General features: G+C 38.9%; 3 protein-coding genes and 1 long non-coding RNA gene across 9 annotated transcripts; 2 read left to right on the top strand and 2 right to left on the bottom strand.

The window, feature by feature from the left end:
- Nucleotides 1–463: 463 nt before the first annotated feature.
- LOC122838948 (zinc finger protein 135-like) lies at nt 464–18,126 on the bottom strand. The gene is made up of 5 exons (XM_044130005.1): nt 17,974–18,126; nt 16,145–17,573; nt 6,792–7,098; nt 6,523–6,677; nt 464–2,400 (listed from the first exon to the last, which is right to left on the bottom strand). Exons 1-5 carry the CDS (start codon nt 18,039–18,041, stop codon nt 1,069–1,071), a joined length of 3,291 nt encoding a protein of 1,096 aa, XP_043985940.1. The 5' UTR covers nt 18,042–18,126; the 3' UTR covers nt 464–1,068.
- On the bottom strand, nt 3,902–8,801 carry LOC122838125. 6 transcript variants are annotated; one of them, XR_006371835.1, is made up of 6 exons: nt 7,628–8,062; nt 6,523–7,098; nt 6,359–6,452; nt 5,707–5,861; nt 5,075–5,125; nt 3,902–4,990 (listed from the first exon to the last, which is right to left on the bottom strand). It is a non-coding gene; the product is annotated as an uncharacterized LOC122838125 (long non-coding RNA). The 6 variants fall into 6 exon arrangements; XR_006371833.1 differs by lacking the exon at nt 6,359–6,452 and adding an exon at nt 8,300–8,801 and having other exon boundaries at nt 3,904–4,990; nt 7,628–7,908; XR_006371834.1 differs by having other exon boundaries at nt 6,359–7,098; nt 7,628–8,063.
- Nucleotides 7,814–10,480, top strand: LOC122838104 (intersectin-2-like). The gene is made up of 2 exons (XM_044128492.1): nt 7,814–7,945; nt 8,880–10,480. Exon 2 carries the CDS (start codon nt 9,476–9,478, stop codon nt 10,412–10,414), a length of 939 nt encoding a protein of 312 aa, XP_043984427.1. The 5' UTR covers nt 7,814–7,945; nt 8,880–9,475; the 3' UTR covers nt 10,415–10,480.
- Nucleotides 13,096–14,799, top strand: LOC122838098 (E3 ubiquitin/ISG15 ligase TRIM25-like). Its single transcript, XM_044128484.1, has one exon. The coding sequence runs from the start codon at nt 13,230–13,232 to the stop codon at nt 14,379–14,381; it is 1,152 nt and encodes a 383-aa protein (XP_043984419.1). The 5' UTR covers nt 13,096–13,229; the 3' UTR covers nt 14,382–14,799.
- Nucleotides 18,127–18,966: the final 840 nt, after the last annotated feature.

Genomic DNA, 18,966 nt, shown 5'->3' with positions numbered 1-18,966 from the left:
AATCTATTTTTTTTTTAGATTTGAACACTGCTCTTTTTGTACTTATACACTTCTTTTTATCTGTTCTAGTTTAAAAACTAGATATGTAGACTCTAAACCTGAACTAGAATATTCTACACTTGTAGCAATAAAACTCAGTTTTTAGTTTTTAAAACCTTCACTTGCTTCTCTGATGCCAACAAACTCAGTGTTTGTTTCTTGAAATGACTTTTTGTTAAGTGCCTTGTGAGATATTTGCTATGAATTAACACTACACAAAATACTCTGACTTTAATTACTAGTTTTTGGTATTTTTTTCACTATTTGTCTGTTTTATGTAAACTTATACACACTCAACACGTGTCACAGTAATGGGTACGGATTGTGTACTTGTTAACTTTTAAACGCAAGTTGGTAAAAAAAATAAAAAATAACACAAAATACCAATTAAAAGAATGAATGTAAATAGTTTAATCATCCAAACATAACATGTTTTTATCATATGAAGCAGGATACCTCTAATACTCAAGAACAAATCAATAATAAAAACCTTATTTTAACACTTCATTCATGTTGTATCAACACATAAAGCTGCAAACTTTGTTGAAAAACATTTTTAAAAGTTGCTTTACATCACATGCAAGTTACAAAATAATCCCCAGATATAAAATACAGCAATCGGTAATAAAAGGATGGGGAAACCCAAGCAAAATAAAACCGTGAATATACCTGTTAAAAAGGGTGAATTCTGATGAGATTTATAGACATTTCTATCATAACATCCACTGGAAGCCCCTCTGGCCAATCAGAAATCACCAGTAGAGGCCGTGGTTTCCTGCCTGAGACCAGCTGGCTTGGTGATTCAGGTTTGTATCAGAGGAGGGTTGACTTCAACCCCCTGTATTAATATATTTGATGATGATTATGTGTGATGATTTTGATGATGGGATTTGACAAAATGTAGTTTGCTGCATGTTTTAAAATTGACTATTGTGTTATGTTTTAATCATGTAAATCATTTTGAACTGCCTTGTTGCTGAAATGTTCTACACCAATAAACCTGACTAGTTTGTGAATCAGAGAGCAGCTCTACTGTCGCAGAACTTCCTGGTTGGCATTTTTACATTTGTGTTTAGTCAAACTAAATTTGACAGTGAAGGATTCACCACATGCTTCACAGGAATAAGGCTTCTCACCTGTATGAATCCTCATGTGCACGGTCAAATTATTCTGCTTGGTGAAACCTTTTCCACAGATCTGACATGAGAATGGCTTCTCTCCCGTGTGAGTTCTAATATGACGAGCTAGATCGCTGCTCTGTCTGAAAGATTTGTCACACAAGTCACAAGAATATGGTTTCTCCCCTGTGTGCGTTCGGAGGTGGCGGGCCAGATCGCTGCTTTGAATAAAAGATTTATCACATAGATCACATGGAAAAGGCTTCTCACCTGTGTGGGTCCTCATGTGATAACTCAGGGTAGTTTTCTGGATAAAACCTTTACCACAGACCAGACAGGTGAAGGGCTTCTCACCAGTGTGGGTTCTCATGTGGACTGTCAGGTCAGACTGAGCAGTGAAACCTTTTCCACATGTCAGGCATGGGAATGGCTTTTCAGGCGTGTGAGTTCTCATGTGTTTGATCAAATGACTGCTGTCAGTCAAAGATTTACCGCACACTTCACATGAGTAGGGCTTCTCACCTGTGTGTGTTCTCAGATGAATGGTGAGATGACTGTTGTCGTTAAAGGATTTACCACAAAACTGACAGGAATACGGAGTTTCGCCTGTGTGAGTTCTGATGTGACGAGCCAAATCATTGCTCCTCCTGAAAGATTTATCACACAGCTCACAAGGGTACGGCTTCTCACCTGTGTGAGTTCTCATGTGGACAGTCAAGTTGTACTGCTTGTTAAAACCTCTTCCACAAGTCAGGCAGGAGAAAGGTTTCTCATCTGCTTGAGGTATCATGTGGTTAGCCAACTCATTATGCTGCAGGAAAGAATTACCACAAAATTCAAAAACATTTGGTTGTTCTTTGTCCTGATTAGCACAGATGTCGTCCCGCTCCTGTTTGATCTCTACAAGCTCTGGTTCCTCCTTCGTCTCCATCATCTGCTGCTGCTCTGGTCCGTCCTGAAATGCTTCCCCATAAGCAGGACTCTCCATGGAGGTGGAGGTTTCAGCCTCTTGCTTCACCAAAACCTGCCCTTCTTCCTGAAAGATGCACAACTCAATCTGTTCTTCTTTAATCACTCGAGGTTCTAGATCTTCTGTCTCAGTCGTCTGGGGTTCTGGTTCCTCTTTTATTTCCACACCGTTTGGTAAATCATGGTCAAGCAGGTAGCTTGACCTCTGTTTACTAATGAGAATGTGATCAGCATCAACCTCCCAAGTAATAACCGACATGATGCTGTAGAAGACCTGAGGAAGTCAAAAACAGGAGATTAATAACTGTTTAATAAAGAACATTTATGTCTTTTTTTTTTTTACGAAAGAGGAAGACAATGTTGGATGAAAAAGAACTAATCACAACCAGCACTTCCAAATACCGCACTAAGCTGCAGAAACAACAAAACAAAATGGCAGGATAAGAAAAACACAAGAGATGATAAAATAAACTCTTAAATTCTGTAACCTAAGAATAAGAGTAATTGAATACACAATTCAGCTTTTTCTAATTGTGAACTCGGAAATAACAATTATGCTTTCATTTTAGGTTATATTCCTACATTTGTTGAACTAAAATGTGACGTGTGAAAAATATTTCATAATTTAACTGCAGACTTTTAGAGGTAGACCTAGAACATAATCTGTCGACTCACACGCCCCACACTTTAAAAACGTTGCAGTGCAACTGCCAAAGAGAGTTTGGACTCTCTTTTTTGTCATCATTAACTTAGGAGATATTTATAATTAATTAACAATCTGTTTCAGCACTCACCATTTGTGAAAAATGGCTGATTAATTTTGTATTCCTGAGGAAAGTATGCCACTCCCAAGATGGCGGACCTACAGACGTTACGTTCTTGCGGGGTAAAGAAGCCCCCAGATGTGGAGTTTTGAGCTCCATCTCAAGTTGATCTCCAGTCACAACAACATCAGAGTTTATTTGTAACACCAGTAGATCTCAATATAAAAGCATAACATTAATTGGAAACGTTTAGTTCGGCAGCTTCTGTTTTAAAAGTTGTTGATGAACTGCCTATATTTTCTCCCGCTTACTCTTTTATGCAAAATATGAACAGAAAGGTGATTAACGAGAACAAATTGATTAACTAACCGACTCATCTTGCTACCTCAGCTAGATTTTCATCATATTCTTTCCATTCCCCTGTTAGTTAATTCAGAACCGTCCAGTTAACATACCTGCAGGTTGAGATAACTTTGGTTTTCCAGCTGATATCAGCAACCCGGCTGATGTTGAAACCAAGATATAATTACCCCAGATACTGAAATACTCAGCTCACACAGCAGAAACCGTCTCATAAACGAAGATAAACTGAAGGAAACCTGGAAGCTAACGATACTAGCGCCCTGTTGTTTACTTCCGCCGGATGTCTCACATGATTTACACCAGAAACGAGGTCTGTGCTTAAGGTTCCGCCTTCAAACATAAACGTTTGGTTTTCCTACAGCTTTTCATTTAATTTTGTCTGTTTTTTCTGCTTATTTTGTTTTCTAATACAGAGGACACTTGGCGCAGTCCTGAAACATTTCAGTCATACTGCTTGCGTCAAGGAGACTTTTGATTTTAAAACAAATATTAAATAATTTTTTCTAGTTTACATTAATTGAAAGCAACTCAACCAATTGTCTTTAGTTTTGATATAAAGGAAAAAAAAATTTACCTCTTTTAAAAGGTTTTTAAAATTTTATTTCAGTCTCCAGAAGCATAAAAACTGAATGCTGCTTCTCTCCATGTTTGGTTTGATTCTGGGGATGCAGAGTGGATCAGAACCAGGAAACCTGCGTGGTCTAAACCAGTTCAACGTCTGACAGGAAAACAATGACAGTAAAGGATCATCAGAATAACAGTTTGGATTTATTAATGCTCTTCAAACACCAACAAGATGCATCATGTGCAAATACCTTACAAACTCTAAAATAATTTTGGTATCATGTTATAATACTCAATATATATTATAAAAGATAAGAAACATGGACAAAAATATACTTTCCTCCTTCAATGGGTTTCTCAACATTAAATGCTACATAAACCTTTTAAAGTATGATTAACAAGAATACAAACTGTTGGATTCCTGTGCAAAATGAAAGGAGCCGAGATAAACCAAAACACAAAGTTAACTTTTTACGTAGACATACTTAAACGTTTGGCCATTTCAGCATCGTTTAGAAAAGTGGAGATTTCTCTTCTTTTTGTTTTTCACACAACAAAAATGGATTGTTTGTGAATATTTTTTGCAAACTACAAACTTAGTTTTAATCAATAAGCTGCTTTGTTTGACTCCAACTGGAGCCTAATTAAAGTGCAAAAACCTTTTACATCAAAACATTTCACATTTATGAGTCTAAATGTTTACATCCTTACAATCTGGTTGTAGAGGGGTTTGATTTTGAATAGACGGTCGTAATGTGACGTGCCGTTCTTCTTCTCGTTCTCTTAATCGTCCTTTGGATTGCTAATGTGCAGCAGCCAGAGAATTAACTCGACATGCTCCAGTCTTGCTTCCAGTAGTCTAACCTGTAGCGCAGTTACAAGGCCTGTGAAAACAAATAACTGCCAGGAAAACATAGAAGTCCTTCTCTCCAATTTTTGGCAGCGTTAGCATTTTTACTGTCAATGAGTGTTTCACAGAAGCACTGAAAAACAAATGAAACAGAGAGAGTGGGTCCAGGATATTTCCTGGTCCAAGGTGAGGCCTGGTTTTCTTGTTGGGTTAAAACTGAAGTGGTGTTGATGATGATCCTCTTCATCTTTGCCATGCCAAACTGTTGCACCGTCACCAGCAGCTTTTTGGGATTTTCTTCTTCTCTTCTGTTGGTATTCCTCCTTAGAGTTGAATTAAATATGATTGATTGTTAAAGAACCAAGATGACATTCAAACATGAGTAATTTTCCAAAGGTACTACGAACCTCAAGACTTTTCTCTGTGGCTCATCGTCTCCGTCATCACCTCTGTCATCACTAAGCATAAAAGAATATTTATTGTCAAAATAACATGAAATCATCCCATTATTTCCCACATGTGGAGGAGTTTGGCCTGTATGCTGTTTTCTATTTAATTTGACTCTCACTCCATGAGCTTTGCCTGCTGTCTGCCAACGATAGAAACTTTATATCCAAGCGCACTGATTACCTAAAATTCTCTTGAGACAAATTTCTTTATTTATCACAATAAAGCTGCTAAATTAAACTATTTGCTGTACCTTTTTAATAAAAAACTATCAGGATTGAATCGAAAGTTTTTGACACCTTTACAGGTTTTTTGGTGGCAGTAAAAGGTCTGGAGAGTTTAACAAAAGATTAGAAGGTCTTAATAGGTTGCCATTGGCCAAGATTTATTTTATAAACTTGTCCAAGATATTAAAATGAATCCAGGCTTGTACCAAGAACCAGTTTGTTATAAGAGAAGAAGCTGCACACAGGGAAGACGTGACAGAAAATAAGAGTGATTGTGTTTGGAGTTTGATTAGATTTCACAGTGTGGCTCTGAAATACATTCATTGAGAGAAACCATGAAGCGCCGTGTGAAAAACCCATCTTACCTCTCAGGTCGACGGACCGGAAGAACGAGGTCCTCATCTTCAGACGAGGAACCCTGGACACACGTCTGTCCCAGAGTCTTCACAGGTCATCGGAAATGCTTCCTCTACACTATAAAACTTTTTGTTGGATTCAGTTGAGATCAAAAACAAACAACCTAAGAGGTGAAACAGACAGAACACAAGCGTGAGCCTGGTGTGTTATAACATAGAGCCGGAAAAACTCAAGTTTCGATCGATCGAATTTTAGAAATGTATCCCTTTTTATTGTTGAAGTAACTAGAATAAAAATGAATTCAACAAGTTCATGGAAATGGAACTGATCTCAAAATGAAAACTTTGAAAATGTGTCAGAAACATGGAAATAGATGGAGGATTTGCTAAGAGATGTAATTGTTCTGTAAATACAGTTTTATTCTGGTTGGTTTAGGTTTTAGGAGAAAAAATGAAAATGTTTATAAATGATTTTAAACATCTATAAACATAGATGGTCTTTTGTTGCTGGTTGAATACGAGGTTCACCTGAAGCCTCAACACTTAAATCAGGTTTATTAATCAATAGGAAAGAAGAGGCAAAATGGAAACAAGGCAGATCACTCAATGAAAACAGTTGGAGGAAAGTTTTAAAATCTATAGGAAGGAAATCACAGTTTACCTGTGAGGAGCCAATAGAGTCGTTTCATTAAAGTGTTTATCACACAAAAAGGCCTGAATGAGTCGTTCAGTGGTCGGTCAAATTGCTGGGCAAGCTGTAACATTTACCACACATTTCAGAAGGGTGCTGATTTGTTGTATGAGTCGTTGGTTTGAAATCTCTACCTTGTTAAGGGGCGATCTGATGTCCCCTGGCTTCAGCCTTTCATTTGCTCCAGATGGTTTCTGGTTCCTCTTCGCCTGCTGTTGTTTCTTAAGTTTGCTGCCTTGTGCAGAGAGGAGCTCTTTTCTTTTGGTTTGTATTTCCTCTTGACTCTTTGCTTACAAGCATCAGACACCGTTGGGGTTTGAGCATTACTGGAAAGACCTTTCCATTTCTTCAATACAGGTTCTGATTCCTCTTCTAAAGGTTCTAGTTCCACTACTATCTGTACAGCAGTACAGAGATGGTTCCACTTTAATCTCCACGGGTTCTGGTTCTGGTTCCATCTTCATTGCTACAATCTGCTGCTGTTCTGGTACATTGTGGGATATGTTTTCACAAGTCTCCATCTGACCTTCATCCTCATAGATCCACAGTTCACCGTGTTCTTTGGTTGGTTCTTGTTCCTCTTTAGTCTCAGTGATCTTCTTCGGTTCTAGTTCCTCCTCTTCCCCTTTTATTTCGACCTTTTGATCAAGAAAGGAGCTCCTCTTTGACGTTATGGCAGCTTGATTAGCAGACATACTGCTGTGGAAGACCTGATAGAATAAAAACAGCAGAATAACATTAATCACATTTTTATATCAGGAATAAACATTTGCAGCAAATCTTTATCACAATCTGAAATTTCCAGTTCTAGTTCAGGCCGTATTTCCGCCTTACAGTTAACGTACCTGTAGTTTTGTTCCTTTGGTTTTATTGGCGGTCAGAAGAACAATTCAAATGAATTACCGCCACCAATAGACAGATAAGTGGATCTGGACAGTAGGCACACCTGCTGTCTTTGTGTTTTCAAGCCGAAGATTGTTACTACAAACACTGTCTTCCAACTGACGAGAAGCTAACGCCTTATTGTTTACTTCCGCCGGAAGTCCCACCCCCTTTGCGTTCTTCTGCATAAATTTACTAATATTTTTAAGTTTGTATTTCATTTAAGCCTTACAGATAGTACTGAAATATAATTTTTATAACTCCTTTTCACTCACATTTCAGTAAAGAGTAAGCGGAAGTGCTACTTCAGATTTATACTCGATCCTCTCGAACCCAACAGGACCGACAGTCACTTACTCTTTTCCGGGAGTGTCTGGGAACTGGAGCTTCTCTGTGCTGTTTGGATCTGCTGGTATCGTCGTCAGATGTGGGTATTATCTCAAAAATCGACGGGACAGCAGTCGGTTTTATAACCCGTTTGTAACGTACTTTCAAACCGAAAGACTCCTTTAATCCGGGCGCCTCCTCGAAGCAGCCTGCAGGGAAATGCTCGCTGCAGAGAACAGAAGACGGAGTGGGAGTCCAGCTGCCTCTAGTTCTCCGAACCTGCTCCGTCCATTGGTCTCGAAGCTTTCCATCTTTTGGGAATGAAAACAGTGAAATGTTTTCACTTGGGTAATTACAACATCCTGCCGCTACGCAGCGTTTCGGCATTTTGACAGAATGCTACATGAAGTAGCGGACACTTAAGAAAAACAAACTAGTTGCCTCACATCCGGTAAAGGGCTGATCACCGCCGGATATGACGTCAGTGTAAGGCGGATCTAACCTAACGGCACTTTCATTTTAAGTGTTTTAAAGCTTATTTTTATTTCTAGTAGATATAGTCTATCTATCAGAGTTTTGCCACTCTGTGATTTTCTTTAAAAGCAGCTCAATCTGTATCTTTTTAAACGGGTCTTCATTTAATGGTTCTGTACTACTCTGTAAAGAATCACTTTTATCTGTCAAAGATGTTTTTTCTCTTACCAAAAATAACTCCAGGGGAAAAGCTGGAAACAGCGCAGCGTCCAGTAAACATCCAGTGATCTGTGTGAAGTCTCTTCTTTGTTTCCACTCATCTGTTGTATGTTTTTCTAGAAACTATTCGACTCACATAGATATTCAAAGGCTGGACACAGAAAGATATTTGTTTATATATTTAAATAGCCCAAATGACTTTTATTGCAGTAATTACGGCAGCTTCTCTGCTCATTTCCCTTGATTTACTGCCCATTGTTGACTTCACCAAAGATGGCGGACGCGCTGACGTGTTTGTGCGGCTGTTAAAGACTCCAGTTTTCTAACCCTAGAAAAGTCTCAAAACAGTCCAAAAATGTCCACTGTAGTGTTTCAAGTCCAAGTTATCCTTCCACACAGAAAGAAATGTCGTTGGTACTTGCCCTTGGAGAGTTAGCTTCTGGGTTAGCTCGGAGGCTAATTGGTATAACTCAAGCTGTATTTTCTGCGTAAGCTAGAAAAAATGCAGTGCTAAACAGTCTGTAAATACTTTAAATGAACGTGAAATTAGGAAGCATAAAGGGACTTTTCTTCTTTGTCGTCCTTCTAGGCAACCAGCTAAGAGGCGCTACCGCCACCTACTGGAGCGGAAGTTCTTCTTTTGTATGATGGCGGATGACAAGAAACTTCAGAGTACATACCGCCACCTGCTGGACATGAGTGTGTAGCAGCATTAATAAGTTGCATCCATTAAACTGGTTTTAAATTTTGTAGCATAAGTAATATTTTCCTTACTGTAGAATTTTTGCTCTTGTTTTCTTCAGGTCCTTATATTCCTTTAAGACTCCATTCTTGTCCCATCCAGTCTCTCCCCCTTTCAGGCACATACACGTCACAGTTCATTAATACATCTTCCACATTTTCTTTCCCTCCACATCCTTCACTCTATCACTGTTTTTTCTCCCAGTTAAACACAATGTCATTTAGATATGTATGGCTTATCTTTCATCTCATCATTATTATTTCTTCCCATCTGTTTCTCTCACTAACATTTTAATGCAGCTTCAGGACACATGATGTCATCAATGATGTCACAGACGCCTTTGATATTCCAGCTCTCTGTATTCTGCCCGCAATTTCTCAGCTTTCTGATCTGCGTTTCATTTTGCTCTGAAGTTTTTCTTTTCAAACAAAAAATATCTCAAAATGTTGAACATTTTCAAGAACAGGGAGAAATCTGGTTCCTTCGATCCTGAAGAAATACGGAAAAAGAATAACAAGGCAGTCCAAGAACTCATCAAAATGAATGAAAAGCTTCAGAACACCAAAGACCTCCAAATTCAGAAACGAGACTGGAAAACTTTGAAGAAAGCCGAGATGAAGTTGAACAAAGCGTGTGAAAAACAGCGTGAGAAGTTACATCTGGAGTTAGATATCTGGGAGGCAGAAGAAAAAAAACGGATAAATTTAGAGAGAAAAGCATTTGAACAAATAGAGACGTCAAAAAGGATGAAACAGGAAGTAATTCAGAAAGAGATGTTGGAATCTCAGTGCACAGCGTCCAGAATGGAGCAAGAAAGGCTCATAAAACTTAACACAACGCTATTAAAAAACCTTAAAACACTGAAAGACAAACTTTCATATCAAAATGGACTGTATCATCACCACAGACAGACTAAGAATTCAATTGAAACCTTAATGAAGATTAAAGAAAATGTTGTGAAAGAGATGAAGAATAATTACTGTTGGGCTTGGAAGGAGAAAATCAGTGAAAAAGATAAAACATTGGAAAAAGTAAAAAGAAAGACTATTGAACTTTTACAAGAGCTTAATAGTATTGAACAACAATTAATTGATATGCCTGTCTTGAAATATATCTACAAGAGTGCAAAACAAGAGAAGGAAAGGCTGAAAAAACTGAACACAAAGCTAGAAAAACATCTTCAGACCCTAAAAGACAATCTGTCCCATCAAACCGAGCTGCTCTGCGATTACACCGAGGCTGAAATTATCGTTAAAGAGCTGCAGGAGATTCGACAACATTATCTGGGAGAGATTCAGGATCTAAAAGTAAAAGAAAAACTGGAACCTGGGAGCAAATCAAAGTTTACCAACCATGAGGACGAGAAAAAGAAAAGTCAATGAACTTCATTTGAGGGTCAATTTAATCTTCCCAATAAAGACTTGACTTCCTTCTAACCACCATTAAAAAAGATCAGTGAATAAAAGAAAAACAAAGAAGGTTAACAAACAACTTTAGATTCAATTTAGATTCAAAACAAAGTTATTATAACTGTGAGAGAATGGGTTTCCTCCAGGTGCTCTGGGTTATCCAAAAACATCCAGGGTGACATTACCTCCAACAGGAGACGTGTGTGAGTGTGTGTGTGTGTGTGAGTGTGTGTGTGTGGGTGTGTGTGTGTGTGTGTGTGTGTGTGTGTGTGTGTGTGTGTGTGTGTGAGTGTGTGTGTGTGTGTGTGTGTGTGTGTGTGTGTGTGTGTGTGTGTGTGTGTGTGTGTGTGTGTGTGTGTGTGTGTGTGTGTGTGTGTGTGTGTGTGTGTGTGTGTGTGTGTGTGTGTGTGTGTGTGTGTGTGTGTGTGTGTGTGTGTGTGTGTGTGTGTGTGTGTGTGTGTGTGTGTGTGTGTGTGTGTGTGTGTGTGTGTGTGTGTGTGTGTGTGTGTGTGTGTGGGTGTGTGTGTGGGTGTGTGTGTGTGTGTGTGTGTGTGTGTGTGTGTGTGTGTGTGTGTGTGTGTGTGTGTGTGTGTGTGTGTGTGTGGGTGTGTGTGTGTGTGTGTGTGTGTGGGTGTGTGTGTGGTGGTGTGTGTGTGGGTGGGTGTGTGTGTGGTGGCGTGTGTGTGTGTGTGTGGTGTGTGTGTGTGTGTGTGTGTGTGTGTGTGTGTGTGTGTGTGTGTGGGTGTGTGTGTGTGTGTGTGTGTGTGTGTGTGTGAGAGACTTTGGTTGTTTTTTTCTCTGTCTCTGTGCTTCCATCACAATATTATAGTTCAGGGTTCAAATGTAACAACTATTGTAATAATAATAATAATAATAATAATAATAATAATAATAATAATAATAATAATAATAATAATAAATGTTTACATGAACATGAGATTTAATGTCATATACAGAATAAATCACATTACTCGTCCAACATAATTTCAAATATCATCATAATCTTGTATAAATATGAAATCAGACTGAAGTATAAACTAATAAAATAATTTATTTTATAAATAAGTTATAAAATAAATATGTATATGTAATACCTACCAGAATATAGATTAATATAATGTAATATATTAGCATGTAAAATGTCTGTATTATAACAGACATGAAATGGGTGATGTTTTATTTTTATATTTATTAAAAATAAATTAAACTGCCTGAATCCAGAGATTTAGTGGATATAAACACTACAGATTATTTCTGGACTTCAGTCAGTCACTCCTTCCCTCCATGATATTCATGCAGTGCCAATGTTTTGATATTTGATTTAAAATGTTGGTAAAGTTACAAGTAGTTAGTTTGTAGTTAACTTATAGTTAAGTTATAGTTAACTTGTAGTTAACTATAACTATAGGTTAACTACAAACTAGCTACTTGTAACTTGTGGTTAACTTGTTTTAACTACAAGTTACAAGTAGTTAACTTGTAGTTAAACCAAGCTAACTACTTGTTTTAAAGACAGAATATTAATTTTATTTAGTAAAATACAGAACAAAACATTGGAATATTTCATATTTTAGTCACAATCATTAATTTCAAAACACAGAAAGCTGTAAAAATGCAAAACTTTTGATTTTTTCCCCAATAGTCCAGTGATGGGTGATCGTTAGAACTGGACCTGACTGACAGATTGAATTTGGTATTTTACTCTCTGCTTTGTAGAACAAATGTCGTCTAGACTGAACAGAAATAAACCATTTTACTTCCTCTGATCAATACTGAGCAGATAACAGAAAAAGTGCAACAACGTCTAAATTTCTCAAGTGTTTGTGAAGCACAAAAAGGAAATATTGATAGTTTATAAATATGAAACTCCTGAAAATGTTTTCTGTTGTTGAATCAGTTTGATCTTGTAAGAGTGGAAATACCTTTATGAAGTTGTTTTTTACTGAGGGAATCTGGTGACATTAAAGGTCAATTTGACCTGAACCCTCTTTCCCCTGCTTACGTGCGAAGCACAAAATTGGACCAAATATTGTTTAGGAAGTGAGATGTTTGGATAGATAAGTATAAGAATTGTCATGAGTGGGTTTATTTGGCAACCCTGAAATGAAGCAGATGAGGTCAAGAGGTCTGAACATTCCCAAACAGGAACGCCATCCACACTCAGTTCAAAGATTGCCAGAAAACCTGCATAAAATCATACGCAAAACATGAGCAGCAATATTATTGGTCAAAACTTACCAATGGAATTAAGATTCTATAAAAACAGATTGTACCTAGAATACTCTGAGATTTTTGGGGATTTTGGGAACTGTTGTTTCGAGTTGATGTAATTGTAACATGATCTGTGGAAAAGTGTAATAAATCTCCACCCACCGTGGCCTGCAGTTAAGGGACTCGTCTCTGAGTATCATTTCTTATTTTATAAAGTATAATTAAGTGTTTAGACCCTTTCATTCTCTTACAATCTCTAAACTCAGTCATGGAGCTCTTTAATTTTCTGATACTGTGGACAGATTAGACGTTAGAGAGCTGAGGTTTGGCTGCCTCAGTTGTTTAGAAAGTAAAACTGCTGTGAAGATTATTAAACTAGAAATGTCATGAACTTTACGGTTCTCCTCTTCTGGATCCAAAGCCTCGCTCTCCTTTCTGCTCTCATAACATCTGCTGAGGGTAAAACCTGATTGGCTGCAGCGTCTCTGCACTGACCTGTGATTGGTGGATCAGAGCTCAAACCAGTTTCTGTTCTCTGGAAATGAAACTCATACAGTCAGTGTGACAGAGAGGAGAAATGGCGCAGCAGGCAGGTCAGCTGAACCGAGAAACTTTCTCCTGTTCCATCTGTCTGGATCTACTGAAGGATCCGGTGACGATTCCCTGTGGACACAGTTACTGCATGAACTGTATTAAAAGCTTCTGGGATGAAAATGAGGAGAAGAAAATCTACCACTGCCCTCAGTGCAGACAGACATTCACACCCAGGCCTGTCCTGCAGAAGAGCACCGTGCTAGCAGCTTTAGTGGAGCAGCTGAAGAAGACTGGACTCCAACCAGCTCCTGCTGATCACTGCTGTTCTGGACCTGAAGATGTGGCCTGTGATATCTGCACTGGGAGGAAGCTGAAAGCCATCAGGTCCTGTTTGTTCTGTCTGGCTTCTTTCTGTGAGAAAAACCCTCAATTTCATTATGAATCAGCTCCCGTTAAGAAACTTAAGCTGGTGGAGCCGTCCAAGAACGTCCTGGAGAAAGTCTGCTCTCGTCACGATGAGGTGATGAAGATGTTCTGCCGCACTGATCAGAAGTGTATCTGCATTATATGTCTAATGGAGGAACATAAAGGCCATGACACAGTGTCAGCTCCAGCAGAACCAGAACCACAGAACAGAGACGGATTCTTAAAATATACTTTTGAATTCTCATTGGATCCAAACACAGAAAACAGTAAACTGGAAGTAAATCAGAGGAACAGGACAGTGAAATTGACAACAGGAGTAAATAATTCTGATTCTGGTAATCCAGACAGATTCACTGGATGGCCTCAGGTTCTGAGCAGAGAGAGAGTGACTGGGCGATGTTACTGGGAGGTGGAGTGGAAAGAGAGAGTTCGTGTTGCCGTCGCTTACAAGGATATCAGCAGAGCAGGAAACAGGAATGAATGTGGATTTGGATACAATGACAAATCTTGGGCATTGAGTTGTTCACAAAGTGGTTTTAGTTTTGGCCACAACAACATCTGGACCCTCATCTCAGGTCCAGTTTCCTCCAGAGTGGGAGTGTTCCTGGACCACGCAGCAGGTCTTCTGTCCTTCTACAGCGTCTCTAAAGACCAGAAAGACATGACTCTCCTCCACAGAGTCCAGACCAGATTCACTCAGCCGCTGCATGCTGGGCTTTGGGTTGGGGAGGAGTATTTCTATAATGAATACTCTGCAAAGTTCTGTTAACCCAAATAGATTTCCTTTTGTCTCTCTGATTGTTGATCAGGGTTCATGGCTCTGATGTCTCTGATCTTCTTTGTTTCTGGTTTAATTGTAGTTTTCTGTCTTCCAGAAGTCAAAGTAAATCCCAGCTTTTTCTTTCTTATGTATCACAGAAATATTTCTCCGCATGAAAATATAAACCTAATATGTGTACTGATGTATTTGGATGTTCTGCTTTGTAAAAGTTGATGTATAACTCATGTTTGACTGCAGCATGACTGATATCTAGTCTCCTGTGTTTAACTTGCTTGGCTTTAATAAAACTAGAGGATCCAAGAACGATTTGATGCTTAGAAAAATACTGACTATCACTGCACGCTATCTGAAAGTCAAAAGGTGGAGATGTTGGTAAAATAATCTGCAATAAATTCACATTTCTTCAGTCCTGGTCTACAGTGTGATTTGCGTCATCCTACACTGCCCCCTTGTGGTCAAATAATTTATCAGACAAATAAAATCAAATACCAAACGGAAAATAAATTTCTCTTTAAGCAACATAACAGGCAGTATAACTTAATGTAGGGAAACAAGCAGCAAAGTGCAGAAACCTTTGGGAGCTCAAAGAAGAACATAAAACAAGATTTTAAAACAAAACAGCAACATAACTTACACCAGGCTGAAAAACAAAAACAAATATTCATCAGGAATATAAAATGAAATCAGGTCATACTAACTCACTGTCATCAGGAGGAACAATGCAAAGCAAAAGTAGCTTTTGTTTTACTTCATGGGTTCAATGTAGCTGGTGAGAAATGATCACTAAACATTTAACACATTAAGAAATTATTTAAATTGCTGCTTGTCTGACTGAACAAACTAATAACTTGTAGCTGGTCGGCCTCCAGTGGCCTTAAAGGTCCAAATAATAACTAGAACTGCTTTTATCCTGCAAGTTGGAGATGAAATAAATTCATATCTTTAGCAGACAGCCATGAAAAAACATTAAATCCCCACTAAATAATTTAGATTTATGTGTTGTGTCCACTGGATTGTGTGAAAGGCAGCTGGTGTGTTTTTCTTTTGTTGGACAATTTTGCATAGAATATTATTTTTAATTTAAAGAAAACTGGTCTTACACCAGATACTTTCAGCTCCAAGCCGATTGCACACAACCTCTGATTCTAAAACCGGATTGTTTTCCCTGATCTCTGCAAAGGGAGAAATGAGACTGCATGCAGAATGCCACATTTCTCATTATGATTACAGCACATTTATTGTGTCTCAGAGAGATCGGTTTGAAATCTGGTAGCAAACCACAAACAGTTCAGTCTCATGAAATTCTCACCTTGATGGTCAATTCAACATTTTTGCTGAAATAAGATTTTTTTTTTTGCCTGGTTGTTTATGCTGCTAATTTAACTGCAGTGAGACTTTAATGTGAACAGTTGAACAGTTAAAATGTCTTTCAGACTGCAGAGGCTTTGAAAACTATCGTAGCAGAAAAAGTCTTTAGGAAACATGAAGTCCAGCTGATGTTTAGTCAAACACAAGTCATGACTTCAATAAGTATGGTGAAAAAACATGAATTATTTCTTCCTACAATAAAGAAATGAAATAAGAACATCAGCAGCATCTGAGAAGACCAGAAAAATCTCAGATTCTACAGTAAATCTTCCTCTGGGTATAATTTGTCCAGCAGATGGCAGCAGCACTCCAAGCACAGAAAGGATTGACTGGTTTATTCATTATGCTAATGTTGGCAGGTATTCTAGGAATTAACTGCAGACATGTTTAGTCAGTTTACGTCTTGATGTGAAAGCCTCGCCACACGACTGGCAGGAAAACGGCTTCTCACGTGTGTGGGTCTTCATGTGCACCGTCAGGGTGTATCTTTTAGCAAAACATTTTCCACATACAGGACATGAAAAGGGCTTCTCGCCTGTGTGGGTTCGGATGTGGTTGATCAGCACAGTGTTGTCAGAGAAGGATTTACCGCAGTCATCACAAGAAAACGGCTTCTCGCCTGTGTGGCTTCTCATGTGAATCGTCAGATTACGCTTCCGGGTGAAACTTTTTCCACACGTCAAACATGAATGAGGCTTCTCACCTGTGTGAACTCTCAGATGTTCATTTAAACTGCCTCTCACCCTGAAGCTTTTCCCGCAGGTCGGGCATGAGAACGGCTTTTCGCCCGTGTGAATCCTCATGTGACGAGCCAGATCGTAGCCAAGCCTGAAGGACGAGCAGCAGACCGTACAGGCATATGGCTTCTCCTCTGTGTGAGCTCTCACATGGATTTTAAAGGTGGTCTTCCTGATGAATCGCTCTCCACAAATCTGACATGAAAACGGCTTCTCCCCTGTGTGGGTTCTCACATGGATGGTCATGTCAAAGCGCCTATAGAAGCATTTTCCACAAGTGGGACAAGAAAAGGGCTTCTCGCCTGTGTGGGTTCTAGTGTGACTATCCCACTGACTGCTGGTTCTGAAGGATTTATCACAGAATTCACAGGGGTACGGTTTCTCACCCGTATGAATCCTTACATGTTTAGTCAAGTTATTCTGCTTAATAAAACCTTTTCCACAGGTCGCACATTTGAATGGTTTCCCACCTGTGTGAGTTCTCAGGTGAGCAGTCAGGTACCTGAGCTGAGTGAAACTTTTCCCACACATTTCACAAGTGGGCAGTTTTTTTCTTTGTCTCTTTGGTTTTGACTTGTCCACATCATCCCTGGTGTCCTGATGTCTCCTGTCAGGCTTCAGATCTTTTTCTCCAATTGATCCGGAGGATCGTTGCTGCTGTTGGTTCTTGCTTGGTTCACCGTTGTCATTTTGCTCACAACTAGGAGACACCATGAAGGTTTCAGCCTCCTGCTTCACTACAAGCTGATCTTCAGTCTGATCACTGCAGAGTTCCTCTTTAACCTCTGCGGGTTCTGGTTTCTCTTTAGTCTCCGTCGCCTGCTGGAGCTTTGATTCATGTGTAGGATTCACCATGGAGCTGCTGGCCTCCTGCTTCACCACAAATGGTTCTTCATCCTTAAAAATGGACAACTCAACATGTTCCTCTTTAATTGGTTGAGGTTCTGTTTCTTCTTTTATCCCCGTCATCAGCTGGGGTTCTGCTTCCTGCTGCTGCTCCTTCATCTCTGTGGTTTTTGGTTCTTTGAGGTCAACACTGGAGTTGCTCCAAAGCCGACATGATGCGGAGGAAGGCCTGAAAACAGAAGAACCTCGACTTTAATGTGAAGTTTGGAGGAAATAGTCAACATTAACGCAAACAAGTGACACAATTTGACCGACTAAAACCAACGAAGATAAAAGTTAGTCAAACATTAACTTTGACAATGTTGCTGTACTTTACATTAACAGTTTATAAAACTGAAACTCCAGAAAGGTGAAACAGAGTTTTATTCCTAAACTCAACAATGATGGAAAAGTTCTGCTGGATGCTTAAGTTAAAGATCTGCGGGACTCTGACCTCTGACCTCCAACAGAGATGTTTGGTAGCAGCCCTTCTGTCTGCTGACAGAGCTGTAAAAGTTTTATAGCTTTTTAAAAAGATGCATTATCATCCAAACCTAAATAAAATTGAATTGATTTGAAGATGGACCAACCTTTGTCCTGTCTGGGTTCCGCTGGTGTTTAGGAAACAGGGAACAGAAATCACTGAGCAACCAAACATCCAGTTTCTACAGCAGCAAAGAGTCTTTTGTTTCACTATTTGATAGATTAGATCTTAGAGGTCTAAGATTTTGGTGACTCTGCTGTTTGTGAAGATGGTTCAAAATTAAGCTTTATTACTTTAAGAGCTGTTCCTCTACTGGAATCAACCTGGAAGCTGAATGGAGCCAACATCTGCTGATTGGCTGCATCCTCTCTGCACTGCTATCAATTAAGTTTAAATTACAAAAAAAGTTGAAGGATTTTCTTTACATTGTATAAAAAATATTTTTCTTCTGTTTCTGACATTAACAGAGTCAACAGATAGCAATACATTAGAATAATATTACCGGAGTAAACATATGGAGTGTGAAACAACTGATTTAAGAAGAAACTGCAACTAATTAATGTCCAGCCCTGCATATATTATAAGGCCATATGGACTTTTATCTGTTGTGAACATATTTGTTGAATTTTGTGGTCAAAATATTGAATCAAAGTTAAATAATGAAAGTTTTAGCAAAAGAGAGAGTTGATGTATAAATAATGTTTCAATTTATCAAATCTTTACATGTCTGTGAAATAAAAACGTTTGTAATGCTTTTAGTGGCGGCTCATCTTCCCCTCCCAATATGGCGGACAGCCTGACGTTCTGCCGCAGCGCAGACAGACCGCAGTTAGCTCGTCACCGCTGGACAATAATGGCTTTCTTACCGGCAAAACTCGTCTCTGTCCCTCGGGAGAATCCTCGATACGATCCAGTGTCTGGAAATGTGGCAGTTTTCTCAGCGCCTGTGCCTTTAAAAGGAAAGAGCTTCTTCTCCTCGAACACTTAGCTTCGTACTTAGCTCGGAAGCTAACTAGCCGTTCTCACGCTACTGTTGCTGATAAAACAGATAAATCTGTATTAAAGGAATACTAGAAATGATGTCCGCACTTGAAATGAG

Source organism: Gambusia affinis, linkage group LG10, assembly GCF_019740435.1.
Source record: "Gambusia affinis linkage group LG10, SWU_Gaff_1.0, whole genome shotgun sequence".
Lineage (NCBI taxonomy): Eukaryota > Metazoa > Chordata > Actinopteri > Cyprinodontiformes > Poeciliidae > Gambusia > Gambusia affinis.
Note: the sequence above shows the minus strand (reverse complement) of the source record. Positions and strands in the feature narration are given on the sequence as shown.

Bases quoted from the DNA above. Each gene is read 5' to 3' on its own strand.
- LOC122838104 (XM_044128492.1), top strand. From the start codon at position 9,476: ATGTTGAACATTTTCAAGAACAGGGAGAAATCTGGTTCCTTCGATCCT.
- LOC122838098 (XM_044128484.1), top strand. From the start codon at position 13,230: ATGGCGCAGCAGGCAGGTCAGCTGAACCGAGAAACTTTCTCCTGTTCC.
- LOC122838948 (XM_044130005.1), bottom strand. From the start codon at position 18,041: ATGTTTGGTTGCTCAGTGATTTCTGTTCCCTGTTTCCTAAACACCAGC. The intron at 7,099-16,144 runs GTCTGCAGTTAA...TTATTCTATCAG, and splicing joins GACGTAAACTGACTAAACAT to GTCTTCCACAGCAGTATGTC. The intron at 2,401-6,522 runs GTAGAGATTTCA...TGACTTCCTCAG, and splicing joins TCAGATCGCCCCTTAACAAG to GTCTTCTACAGCATCATGTC.